Genomic DNA, 14,090 nt, shown 5'->3' on the forward strand with positions numbered 1-14,090 from the left:
ATTATTTTCTTTGTGCTGCTTAATTCTCTTGTCAGGAGCTCTCGGGAACTCAGAACTATTTTCTTGTAAGCCATTGTATTACTACACACTGGAGCCTGGTATTGTAGCTCCTTCAATCAACTGATAGGTGTAGTGATATGTAACCAAACTTCAACAACTACTTACTGACTCATTTTTAACAGCCAGACTGACAGAAAGAACTCACACAAACCAACATTCAATCGATAAAATTTACTGTATTCTTTAATTCATATGTACATCTCCATCCCTTACCACCCACCCCCAATAAAGAAAAACTCAATGAATACTTTTAATATATTTAGTCAGTTTTACAGCTTCTGTACAGGATTGCTGTTTTCATGAAATTCACATCTAGGGCAGCAACATCATTTTCTTTGTTAGAGGAACCAAGAACGAGCATAAATGGAGTGAACAAGAGCGGGAAGGGGGGTAAACACAGCTCATGGGGGGCATATACAGAAGCAGCGCAATTGGGATAAACTATGTACAATACAAACCATTCACACAAATTAGGTTCTAAGATATAGAATTCAATACATTACATTTGATATATTAAGTGACAATGAGCAAGCCCCCTCCCCCTCAAACAACCCACTGATAGATCAGTCAAGTAATCAGACATTCAATCAGCCAAGAATGAACCAATCACCCAACGAACTCAACATCTGGCTGTACTAGCAGGAGCACTCTGATGACAGCTGAGGATTGACAGTGTTACAGTATCAGAGCGCATTAATGCTGAAACTCGCCTGAGGGAGAAGTCTGCTCAGTCCCAGCTCACCCCTACACAGGTAAGACCACCTCACATCTCTAAAAGCATTAAACTCACATTAGAATCATCACTGCATCTTCAGCTGCCTTGCAAGTTTTGTAAAAACATCAGAGGATTTCGTTTTTTTTAAAATTCTTTTTAAATGAGGAGTTAATTTTGTTTTCCAGTTATGCAGGATAAACTGCAGAGCGTAAATAGCACAGCAGGGGCAAACAGTCCATATGTTGGTATCCAGAGAGTCAATGCATTGTATTAGGAATATACTGAAATAGCAAAACAAAGTTATTAACATCTAGTTTGACAAGGAGTGTGAACTAAACATTAAAGCAAACAACAAAGGGTAGAGTTTAAATAGTGATAACAACCCCAATAAAATGACCAATAATCCCCTGCTATCTACACATGGTTACACAGGGATAAAACATAATTCAGGAAAACAAATCTAACCGATAATAATCCTAGTAATCACAGAGTTTCTCAGGTAATTTTAAGCATTTTACAGTCTTCTTTTCCGCATTCTTTAACAGTTAAAAGCTGTCGCTGTGAAATTCAGAACATTAAATTGGGAAATTAGTTGGGATGGCTGACACTCTGATATGGACATGTTTAGGGACAGAACGGCTAACATACACATTTCTCTGGGTTAGGTAGAAGCCCCAGTCTGTGCTCCACTCGTCCACTATGCTGCATGTGAACGTATGGGAACGTCAGCCGGAGGGGAAGTAGGGAGTGTCACTGTGGTAGTTGTAGTCCGGGCACACTTTCTGCACCAGTTTGTAGTCGGTGCTGTAGAAGGAAATGAAGATGCAGATGACTTTGAAAGGTTTGGAGCAGAGCCAGGAGACGTGGCTCTGGGTCTGCTCCTGGTAGCAGGTCTTGGACGGGTCGAAGTTGCAGAGCGTGTTCTTGGCACCCTTCTCCACCTTCTCATACTCTATGCGGCAGTTGAAGGACTTTGAATCCTTGGCATCGATGACTGACTGCTGCGCTGCCACGTCAAACTCCACTATCTTGGTGGGAGGGACCAAGCTGACAGACACGTTACCCTGGCCTGTGGAGTTGTGGCGGAAGTAGACACTGAAGGTGCCATTGCCGTGATCTACGATCTTACCAGTGATCAGCAGGTTGAGTTTGACCGTCTTTATGTTGGAGTGGAAGTCCCCCCAGCCGAACATCTTCTTAAACTTCCCCGTTTTGACCATGGGCCGCCGTTTAGCCCGCGGCCGCGAGTCCTGTAGGTCTGTGGAGTTCCTCAGCCAGTCCCACAGGTCCTGCTCAGAGTAGGGTTCTGGAGTATCATAGCGAAGGTCCAAGGCTGTGCTGTTCTCTTTGCCATGCAGAGTCTGTGACAGCAGCCTACTGATGGACATATCCTTACTGCTTTCTGTCCATATATGCTTTAGTGTGGATTTGGGGCTCCCAGACTTCACAATGTCTGACTTTGAGGCGTGGGCACTTGTGACCTGGGGAAGAGAGAATAAAAAATCCATCAGCTGATGTGCAATGTGTTTGTGGCTCTCCTGTTTGTTCATTTGAACCTGTTTGGCATGTGCAACTCACACCTTTATAATTATTAATATAATATTAATTATATTGTTAGTTCACTGTATTTTAGTATTTTTTCACTAAAATACAGTATGTTCTTAATGTCTAGCACACATGTTGAATATATTTCCTTGCTGTGGCCTAAGGGGAAAACACCTACTGCAGCTACAGTTGGTGAGAACCACAGTTGTAATGGCCCCTCAGCCACAAGGCTCAGCTTTGAAAACTTACTTTGACAAGACAAGTCGCACAGAGGTGATACTTGTTTGCATGCTTCATCAGTTGTGTATCAATAGTGAAGAGGAATAACTGGTTGGTTTGGTAAATGTACATTGAGTTACAGGCGCAATGTGTAAGACCTGCGCAGAATTTTAGTTTAAAACATTCAAAAGTTAACTAAAATTATTAACAAAATGTCAAGAAATAATAGTTTTACTGCAGCTCTTTGGTAATTTACCGCTGGCTCTAATGTCTCTGTAAAATTTTTAATATCTTGACGACACTATAGCACAGTTTCACTTTAAACAGTAAGCTTTACACTACATTCAGTGAGTGATAATGGGGGAAGGGTGAGGGGGACTGTGCTTTCTGGTGATATGCTGCCCCCTATTTGTTTGGATCAGTGGCCAATTCTTACACATTGCACCTTTAATTTTCCAACTTTTCTTTAAGTGCAGCACACAGCAGCTCCTGTAAGCTTTTGTACAGGAATCAAATGGGTCTTCTGTCTTTTCCTGATGCATTTCAACCTTTGTTGGTATGTTAATGCCCCAACTTTCAATCGGTGAAATAGCGTGAAACCATTAGCCAATGTGTAATGTTGCACACATGCATATGTGTTCTCATTACTAAAGTATTACATACAAACAAGACACTTTTCCATAGCGCCACTGATGGCCAAACACACCTTAAAGCAGAGGTCTAATCAGCTAGAATAAGTGGAGACACCTGTGTGGGTGTAGATGCCCTTTAAAATAACAGCTAATTAATTCCTTATGCCACCCAACAGCCCCAAATCCTCAAATTTCCTCTCAGCTCATTGTTAATATCATGGAAGTCAATGCATTTTTTACTTTTTACTGACTTTGAAAGTCAATGCAATTTTTACTCTCCCAGCGATAGTTTTGTCTTACAGTATCACTTGTTTATAATTTTAAAGAATCATGTGTAATTTCAAAAAGGTGGATGGGGGATCTCAGTACAGGACCCTAAAAAGAATTGGGCTGGCCCTGCCAATACAAGAATGTACTTCTGTATCGGGAGAAGTGATGCTTCATGAAATATTACTTATCTATATCATCTATATCATTCAGGAAATAATGACTTTCACATTCAAGCATGCCGTTTTCTACAAAATTGACCGATCAAATGTATTCTGTGGGGGTTAGAGATAATCAATCTTTGCTGCAAGCTTCAATTTCAAATCATGAAGGCAGACAGCTCCAAATTGGGAATTATAGTGCAGCAAGCTGAGCGAGAAAGAGAATACAGCAATCAAAGTAAAACATATTGCTCCCATCTCCTCCCTCTGTCAAATAGAGGGAGTATCCGCTGGCTCACACAGATAAAGGCAGTAGCTGTTCAGCAGGTAAAGACCGGCCTATTAACTAAAGAGTGCTACTTGAACTGATGATTGATGAACCCAAGGGTTTTCACTATTTAGTGCCGATGAGTGGAATTAGGTTCATACAGGCCCCAGTGGAGGTATGTGACATTGATTGCCTGATTTCTACTGTAAGACGTGACAGCAGATCCGTCTTGCTGAGGTTTTTGCATTTTGCGGTTTGCCCCCAGGATCGATACTTAGAAAATAAGGTTTCGCTACCAATCAGTTGGCCCTTCGAATTGAATTGCCTCCCAGCGCGTCTCTCAGCAGCACAGGGACATACAGTCAGCTTTATACATAATGTTACAAGGAGAATATACCGATATTGTGAAGTATGGCACAGATTTGACACCAGAATGAAAATAAGATTGGACTTGAAGGGGTTTTTAAGTTTTGGATTACGTTTTATAACAGTGTTTGTGTTGAACTACTTCTCTTGGCCAAAGCTATAATTGTGATTTATAAAATAATACATGTAGATCTTTCTTCAACAAGTTGGGGCACTCATTTTCAGTTGTCGTAGGTGTAGGGGTAGCTAATAAGAAGCATCTAGCATTGCGTTGCATCTTTGCCATAATGTTAGCTAATGTTTCCAGTTCTTGGAAGAAAAAATAACAGATTTATGAACATTTATTAAAAAGTAAACTAATGTTAGCAGTTCTAAGAGGGAAAAAGGGAAATTTATAAATTTATAATTGTATCACAATACCACTGACAATGAACCTACAAAACTACCAAACAGCTGGGAGAAACTATACAAAGAAGCAAGCCAGCAAACAACATTTATAGAAAGGAAAGCTAACATTAATGTGACAAGCTAGTGGTGATGTTCATGTAAGATTAACTTTGAACATTCACTTTAAGTTGGTTATCTTTCATATATAAAGGCTATGAGTGCAGGATTAATGTAAAATGTGACCTTTCTCTTTCTTTCTCTATATGTTCGCTAAAGGAATAGCATCAGTGTTATACTATGCTTTAGCTGTTCGTCTCAAACTAAACCTAGACTGTGAATACTACTGTAGTGATTCCAGCTTCTGAATGATCAGCTTCTCTACCATGGAGAGCACAGGTAGCTGCAAGAAGTAACCAAGAACAACAGTGAGTTTGGGAATGACTGCAATTACCAAGGAGTCTGGTATAACAGTGCCTTTTCTATTAATCTAGCAATGGATGAGAACATAACCACCGTAAAATGACAAAATGTGAAAAAACAAATATATATTTTTGTCATACGACTAAAACTACATCAAATTCATGTGCTAAAATGAACACTGATCATCAGCCAACAAGCTGTGGCTTTCACAGGTACAAACTGATGGCTAATTTGAAAAAAATAACATTAAAAGGGTATTCATTACATTCAAACCTGTAAGTACAAACTGTTAAATCACAAGCCAACTGGAGATCTTGTTCTACATTAAACATGAGGGAAATCAAAAGTGAAGAAACAAACAGAAGCTGACTGAACTTAAAAGCCCACTCAGGGGAGCTGAAGAGGGTCTCAGGGGATCTATCTTTAGCGCGAAGGGTTAAACTCAGAGAGCACTTGGCTGCGTGAGGCAGACACACTCAGCAATCATTTCCTATTCAAACAGGTGAGGTGGCCTTCTCATACTGAAGAATATAACAGCACAGTTGAGGGTGAGGATTACATTGGAATGGATTTATGATAATGTGCCTGCTTATGAAGAGGATCGGGAAAAGTCCCTTTTCTCACAGTGCATTCAATGGAATTTATTAAAAACTGAACATTAAAACACAAGACAAAACGCTAGAGATGCAGTAGCATTGAGGGGAATCGTCTTTTTTTTTTTTTAATCCTCATAGAAATTCAGTCTTTGAACATTTAGTCAGCTGTAGAAAATGACATAAAAAGCATGAAACAAGCCAGCAATACAGTGGTGTGTAACCTTGTTTTTTTTTTCATCTTAAACAGCAGAGTAAAAATATTCTGTTGCATGCAGGTTTCTTGCATTTAAGATTTTAGTACTGACAGCAAAACTGTATTATAAGTATCAAAAGTAACATTTTATTATGCAGGATGACACCTATAAGTATTATGTTATACATTCTATAATTGAACAATATTACTAATGTATTAACATGTAAACAGCTCTGTAGCAGGTGGAAAAAAGTGCCAATTTTAAGTATTTTATATACTCCTGGGTAATATGATATATAAGAATGTCTCTCATTATTTGCACATAATAAGTTTTTAAAAATTTCTAAAAAAAAAAAAAAAAAAAGAAGTAACTAGTACAGCTAGTAAATAAATATAATGGAGTAAAAATAATAAAATATAAAGTAGCATTCAATTGAAATAGTTAAGTACAGCACAAGTAGTCAGGTACAGTAAGTGAATGTATTTAGTTACTTTCCACCACTGATACTAGCCTGTATGTAAATGAACTTAGACATCTACTGAATGTAAAGGTATTGGCTGGTGTTATTCTGTACTTTTCTTATTGTCAACAAATAGCATGAACAGACCCAAACCAACAGTCTCCCCATTGGTTCCTCCTGAAACCAAAACATGTAAATCTTTAAATTTATCTCTCAAAAATATGGTTTTATTTTGTTTTATGGGCTACGTAATGTCTGGAAAAAGCTGGGTGCTGTAGTTTTTAGCTGATATTACTCAAAAGTAGAACATAGTACATTTGTGAAGGAGAGTTTCAGCACAGGAGTTAAACACATTTGGTGCTCTAGTGAGTGTTTACAGCAGCAGGAGGGTTGATGTTAGCCTGATCATCACACTGAATTCTGATTGCCTTTCACTTAATTTATTCAGCCTGACTTTGTGTTCATGTTAGCCAATATCTGTTTCGAACAGTTGGAGAATTTTATTCTATTTTTTTTCCCTAAACACTCAGTAGCGAGTAATGTATTGGTTACATTAATGAAATTTTAAGTCACCACGGGGGAAGTAGCAGCTGGTAGTAACTGTTAACTTTCTTTTTTTCATAATGATAGAAGAAATGTTTTTTTTGTCACTATTTTCCATGGATGTAGCTGGTAACCTAGCTAGCTATGTAGAAACATGTCATCCCCAGTCTTTATCCCATCAACAAAGCCCTGATAGATCGATTGTTTCTCCAGATGGAGGAAACAGCCATTAATGAGCAAAACACCAGACTTCTCAGATGTGGGCAGTGATTCAGGGGTCAGGATCAAAATATGGTGTATTTGGGATTGAATCAAAATAAACTTCATTGTCCATGGTAATGAGGAACATGTCACCCAGTGCAAAAATTTTACGACAACGGTGGAACTCTATGGCACAGAGGAATAAGATATATCAGGGTTTGGATACACACACAGTTCTTGTTACTAGTAGATCAATTCATTGTTGGTTAAATATAGAATAACACCATCTTATCCTATATGTTGTGTTTTAAAGACATCCAGCTGTTAGACATCCAGCTGTTTACATGAAGCCTGTTAGTTCATAGCCAGAATAAGAGCTCCATCACAATAAACCACCTCACATTTCATAGAGTTATAAAGAGGCAGTTTAAGCTTTGCACAGTCTGTTCAGCAGATGAAACAGTGCTTTGCCTTGCCTCGATTACTTTATATTTTCAGAATATCTACATTCGTTTTGTGCATAATCATCCACTTGAATTAGGTCAAAGATGTTCCCCTGGGAATACGCACCACTCTGTCTGTGAAGATACTGATATTGATAAATTAATGTTTAAAAAAGGGTATACCATTGAAGAACTAGAGTGTCTTTATCCAAACTAATTGCAGCAGTGCTATATGACTGCCACTGAGCATAAAGTGTGCAGGCTGCAGCTGTTTATCTGTGCTCATTGTTTGTCTTGTCCAGTGGGTGGGCTCTATGCGGTGCATACAGACATGTTTATCTGTGCAGTTCTCAGACTCGGGCATCATCCAGCATGTTTTGGGATGAGGGCCAGTGGGTTCGCTGGATCCTGGAGCTGCCAGCTGTAGTGCGCTCACCTGAGGGAACAGTGCATCTGGTAAACATGGCCGGCTCCGCGGCCAGCACAGGCCTCGCAGATACCTGACTACCAGCCAGACAGCCAGTTGGTTTCCCCCAGGCAAGGAAGACTGCTGGGCAAGGCAAGCCGCACAGTCTTTGTCTGTTCTGTCCAGTCCAGACATGACTTCTATACTAAAGTCTCTGCTCATGCTGCCGAGCACTTTCTACATTTCTTGACTGCTATCAAAAGTTTGCCAGTGTTTTCATCTAAATAAGTACATCTTTACAGTGCATGCCATTAATAAACCTCACATTTATTCACCTACAAAGAAGGAAAGCAGACATGTTGACTGTTTACCTGACATCTTTCTGTTAGGAGATGCACCTTATGACATAGCTTAAAGATACACGCCACTGATTTTACACGTCAGTTTGCTCATAGTATTACAGTTATTACTCATTTCACTCTGTGAAATAAGTTGTATAATGTCTTCTGTGGCTCTGGAGGAAGTCTTCTAAAGATTGAGAAAATCAGAAATGGACTTAAAGACTACACATTTTTAAAAAGAAAGCCTGTGTTACAAACTGGGGACGTGGAGTTTAAAAGTTTACCAAGCAGGGAGAATGTAACAAAAAGATGTTATTACGTTGCAGAATAGGAAAGGTTTGACCCATTCTAGGGACTAAAAGTCAGGATATATTGGCCACTATTACTTCTATTTTGATCATTCATTTTTAATGTCTCTTTAAGGTTCACCTTCATTATACAATGGAGAAAATATATTTGTGAAGTGGCAGGATGAAGGGCTCATGATTTCAAAAACCTGGTTTGTAAGTTGTCTTTATTTCTGCAACTAAATGTGATCATCAATACAAAAGTTTCAAACGTGAAAATGATGATTAAATGTATAGCGAAAATTGGAGTTAGTTTGTTGTTAGTTTAGTTAGAAATGCTCTGCTGTTGTTTGTGGTTTTTTGGGAGTTTTCTCCTGAAAAAGATGACAGCATCAGTTGTTTCAGCAAATGCCCAACCTTAACCAGGTTTGCTTGTGCTCCAAAGGTTCTTTATCCCAAGTCTGGATTACCAACCAAACAACTGACCCTCAGGGGGCCCAAAGGCTCAAGGTTTACTGTATGGCGGATAGTCTGATGAATTGCAAATTTGCATTGTGCTGTACTGTATGCACCACTAAAGCACCAAATAAACCAAATGATAGGGCCTTTACAGTGGCACCTGCCTTTTTTTACATAATCTTGAGGCCCCATCTTGTACAGGGGCTTTAAGTCTTTTATTTAAGTTGATACTGTACTTATATGTTGCATATGTGTTCCATATTCCTAAGTAAATGTGTGTCTTATCAAGTCACCACAAACTTAATCTCTATAAACAAATATCTGTATATGAATGCAGAGTCTGTAGGCAACGGTCAAGATTTTGGCACCGGAAGCCTTCTGGTTTCCATTTGAAGTCCGAGTAGTCCACGTTTGAGCAATCTTAGAACCCATCAGCTATCATGTGACCACAATTTAGCAATTTTTGCATTCATATGCATATATCTGTTTATGAGATTAGCCGAAACGTCGTCTATACCGTCTCAAGTTACTAATCAGACTGTAAACAATGACTAGTGAACAGAAGAGAAAGTCTTGGCCCAGATATGTGTTATCCGGATATCTGCTGGCTACACTGGAAGACCCAAAATGTTGTCCATTGCCTCCAGACACTAAATAGTCGTCCGACAGATAGCCAGCGGGTTTCAAGATTCCCACAATCTAATTACTGACAAATAAATGCACACTGCACAGAGAGTGAAAGAAATAGTGGGTGGGGGGCAATGCGGGCCGATGTGTAATTTTTACCCCAAGGCCCCTTAGAAGATTAAATCATTATAAAATACATTCATAGTCTGTCACGCTTAAGTTTGATTGTCAAAACTGCTGTAACTGAGCCCTTAGATTATAATGTGAATTAATCCAAAATGTTTTTATTTTCATTGTTTTGTATACAGCACATAAAGAGATATCCATGTGGAAACAAGAGACTAATATACTTGAAATGCTCGGCCTGTTGGTGGGTCATTCATTAACCAGACATAAAAGCATCATAAAAGCTGCATGCTGGGCAGCTGCTGGTTTACAGGACCAACTCCCAGCGCTGTGGGGCTGAACTGTGTTTTACATCATCATATCTTATTTCTGAATACTTTTTGCTCTTGAACCAAAGATTAAAATCTCAATAAAACTTTAAAATAAGGCAATTATCTCCCATTCCCTGCCTAAGAGCAACAGTTGTCTCAATTTGCTCTGACATTACTGTACACTCCTCTCCCCCTCTGTGTTGCCTAATTCCTTTCATTTTTCTTGACCTTTGATCTCAGCCTTATACCAGCTGGTATGAGGCAGTTGTATGTTGTCCTGTAGATGTCTCAGCTGTTTCCAGCCACAGGTCATGTGGAAAAGAATGTGTTGCAGTGCATTAGTGTTAGTGTGTGATGTAAGCTGTCTGATAACCATCAGATGTGCTCTCTGATTGACAAGCTGTCACCACTGACAAAGCCATCTCTAATACTATCCCAGACACACGATGTGGGTACATATTGTAGGCTGTGGCGGGATACAGTGATTCAACAGTAGGAACTAGAGCCAGGATGCAGCATCACCTCACTTTAACTTAAATGCAGTGTAACAGATTTTAAAACATTACCGTATTTTTTTCTTATTTTGTTTCCATTTCTGGTGGTGTTTTTTTTACATTTTAAACTCAGTATGCACAGTAAGCACACATTGTTCTAAACCACTATTGTGATTTTTTTCTTGGCAACGTGGGTTGTCAATATGTAGCATTTATTTCTATGATTTGAGATTTATGCAGCTTAATGTATTTCATGTGTGTGCTGCAGAGTTTTTTCCAGGAAAGATTAGCCAGGCAGCAGGTGTTCAGTACAGCATTATGTAAATGTAAATACTTCCATAAACTGGCTACATGCTTTTAATATCACTCATAGAGATGAACAGATTTGGATTAGCAAGATTAATATGCATGTTTATGACTGTTGGATATTATTACTAAAATTATAGGGTATTAATTATTCAGGTGTTAATTTTAATTCGAAATGTTTGCCTCATTAGGGCGACAATGTAATAACACAAAAAACCACAACCTGGACCAGTGTGAGCCTTCATTAGCCACTCAATAGCACTTATAGTACTTGCACTATTAAAATAGCCATTAAAACTAGATTTCACAACTCAAAGCCAAATTGAAAAAAACATTGAATAGGATGCTGAATATCAAACTTATAACTTAAATCATGTAAAAGTAATATCTCTTAACTGTTTGAGATTCAGTTAGTCATGATATATATTGTCGGATTTACACTCAGCAACAAAAACGGTTGAGTGGTCAGACCAGATATCCTGAATGAGAGGTGAATCTATCACTTGTTTAATTTGGCTGGACATTGGAGAGCTGTGAGATTTCATCAGTGGAAGTTAAATCAGATGGAACTCTGCATGAAGTGAACTGGGTGGGATCATAGGGAGTGCCTGCAGCTTAAGGGGAAGCCAGTCTGAGATGCTTAATGAGTCTTGTCTAAAAGTCCAGAAGCAACCTGCAGGATTGCAGTACAACTTTTTAGCTGAAGTATGTAGAAATTCAAAATGTAAATGGACTGCCCCTACCTCACACTTTTAACCTGACATTCACCTGTGCACACACACTTTTACACCTTACAGATTATAATTAATAGATACTGACTTTCAACCGTCAAACCTATCAAACTTTGATTACCTGTATGCATCTATTTGAGAGGGCTCCCACTATTTCTACCCCTCTAAAGGGGTTCTTGGTCACTGTTGTTTGCAGAGATTAACAGAGGAACTGACATTTACACCTCCAAAATCTGCAGCCCTGCACTTCAGACCAAACGCTGATGTTGTTTATGTTGGTTTTGCCCACTTGCTTTGTAATGCAATAATTATTAATCCACTGAGTGTTTCATTATGCCAGTCTATATCAGACTGAGTCAAAAATTACTCTATATGAATTTTAAAATCATGAAGGTTTAATATTTGTAAAAGACGCCAAGTCACTACAATGTAAACTACACTGTAGGACAAGGGGGCGGGCTCAGATAAAGAACAAGAGCCAGTTCTTGGGGCTCATGGACTGAGAATTCACATTGTTCCCCCAGATCCCAACCACCCTCCAAACAGATGACCCAACCAACCAGTAGGAAAGAAAGGCATGATCCCTCACTGACTTCCCACCTGCCAAAATCAGGCATACAACTTGAGCATACAGTTAAACCCGGCTCAATTCCCTATCTTTAAGAACTCGTTATGCCTCATTTGGATCAAGGAAAAACACTGATAATAAAAATCATCTACAGATTTACCCTGTGGTGCCCCGAACTCCTAGAGGAAATCCTGGAAGTTCTTTCATTTGTTCTTGTAATTAACTTGTCGCTTTTTGCTGAACACACGGGTATTATTGATGTGGCTGTGTTTTGCCAAGAGCTGAGGAGTGGAACAATAAATCAGATCTCAACACTTGCATTGCAATCCATGTTGTATTGTGAGCACTGTAGTAATTTGCACCTCAGTGACAGGAGAAGGAAATGGCCTGAGAGGTTAGATTGTATTAATTCATACTGCGCACACTGTAGTGGTTAGGAACAACAAATACCTGAGGAACATACATCCAGGAACCATGCATTGTAAATTCTAGTTTTAACATGAGTTAATAACAAGAAGGAAACTGAGTCAAACAGAATTACATCCCAGGTTTTGGTTTCTAGAAAATGAGTGGGGCCGGCACCATTTGCTTTTTTTTTTTACTGTTGAATAAGACAGAAGACAAAAGATCTGAGATGAGATGAGCTCCAGATTCTCTGGCTCCTTTGTAAATTTCCAATCATCATATCCATGCAGAGGGAGCTGCAAAGCAGGGCCGGAATAAAACGCTGGGCGAAGAATGAAGGCTCAAGCACAATGTGGTGTATGAAAGAAGCCTCATAAAAGCTCCAGGGAATGAAAACAGAGAGGGAGAAAGAGAAAGAGAGGACAATATGAGGGTGTTAGCTTTACAATATAGGAAGAGGAAGACTGAGGAGAATTGACCCTGAACATACGGACAATTAACCTTCAGTTGAGCAGAGTCGTATAGAAAACTGAGCCATCTCAGGCTGTACACTGATAAATGAACGTGGTAGAAAGGTGTGGAAGGATGTTCTTTTTACAGGGTGGGCCATGCACATGTGCTACAAACTGGTTTTGATGAATCACAATTTCCTATTTATGGAATCATGCAATAATCATTGACTGTGCAGCTGTTTTTGTCATTCAGACATTTAGCTAGTGGCAATAAAAGTCATCAGTAGGTATGAGTTAAAGGATTAAAATTCAGACTACTTCACCCATTGCACATAAACTACTTCATCCCTTGCACTATTATCACTTCTGTCGTGGTGCCCCACCCTGTCCAACACAGCAGTGCTGATAAGACAGCTGTTAATGAGCCTGACCCAAGGCTTTAATTTCAAATAAGTGTCTCTGGTGGCATTGCACCTTAAGATGCTTCTACACTGGTTTCAACCTCAGGCTTTGGTACTGTACTATGTACAGTATGTAAGTGATTGGTAAGAAGGTGCCAGAGGCCAACTTCTCTGTTCCTGGTTCTCTTTCACTTCTCCATGCTTATTCGATAAAATCAGATTCTGCAGTGACTCAGTATCTATTCAGCCCAGATGTGATATCAGTCATTAGCTCCTCACTTATTATTTCAAGTATTTAATACAAAATGCCCGACAAAATTATTACATCCCCAAAGACAATGGTAAACATTTTAGCTAGTCCCCAAGGATGGGACTGGGGAATGGATGACTGAAATGTTGCAGACTGTGTATGCTTTATAGGTTTAAGGCAAGTGGCAACATCTGGGGCTGTAAAATGAAGCCAATGCAGAAGTGCCAAAAACTGCAGTTCCTTGAATGGCCACTTGAGGCTGGCTCCAAAAGTGAGTCAATCCCCATAGACCCCCATGTTAAAATGCCCAACTTTACAGCAGAAATAAACATGTTTACAGCCTGGTACAAAAAACGGTTTTGGTCGCACTGCCAAGATGGTGACGGCCGGAGCCGCTCACTTTGAGCTTCAAAACCGCTCTTCAGAAACCAACAGGTGATGTCACAGTA

General features: G+C 39.3%; 1 protein-coding gene across 1 annotated transcript in view; it reads right to left on the reverse strand.

Annotated features, from left to right (window-relative positions):
• Window positions 1–289: 289 nt before the first annotated feature.
• Window positions 290–14,090, reverse strand: part of nxph1 (neurexophilin 1) — a 50,511-nt gene continuing 36,710 nt past the window's right edge. The window contains exon 2 of the mRNA XM_042435989.1: window positions 290–2,256. Coding sequence (XP_042291923.1) covers window positions 1,501–2,256 — 756 coding nt within the window. The 3' untranslated portion in view covers window positions 290–1,500. The remainder of the gene's footprint in view (window positions 2,257–14,090) is intronic.

The sequence above is a fragment of the Thunnus maccoyii genome, chromosome 15 (genome assembly GCF_910596095.1).
Source record: "Thunnus maccoyii chromosome 15, fThuMac1.1, whole genome shotgun sequence".
Lineage (NCBI taxonomy): Eukaryota > Metazoa > Chordata > Actinopteri > Scombriformes > Scombridae > Thunnus > Thunnus maccoyii.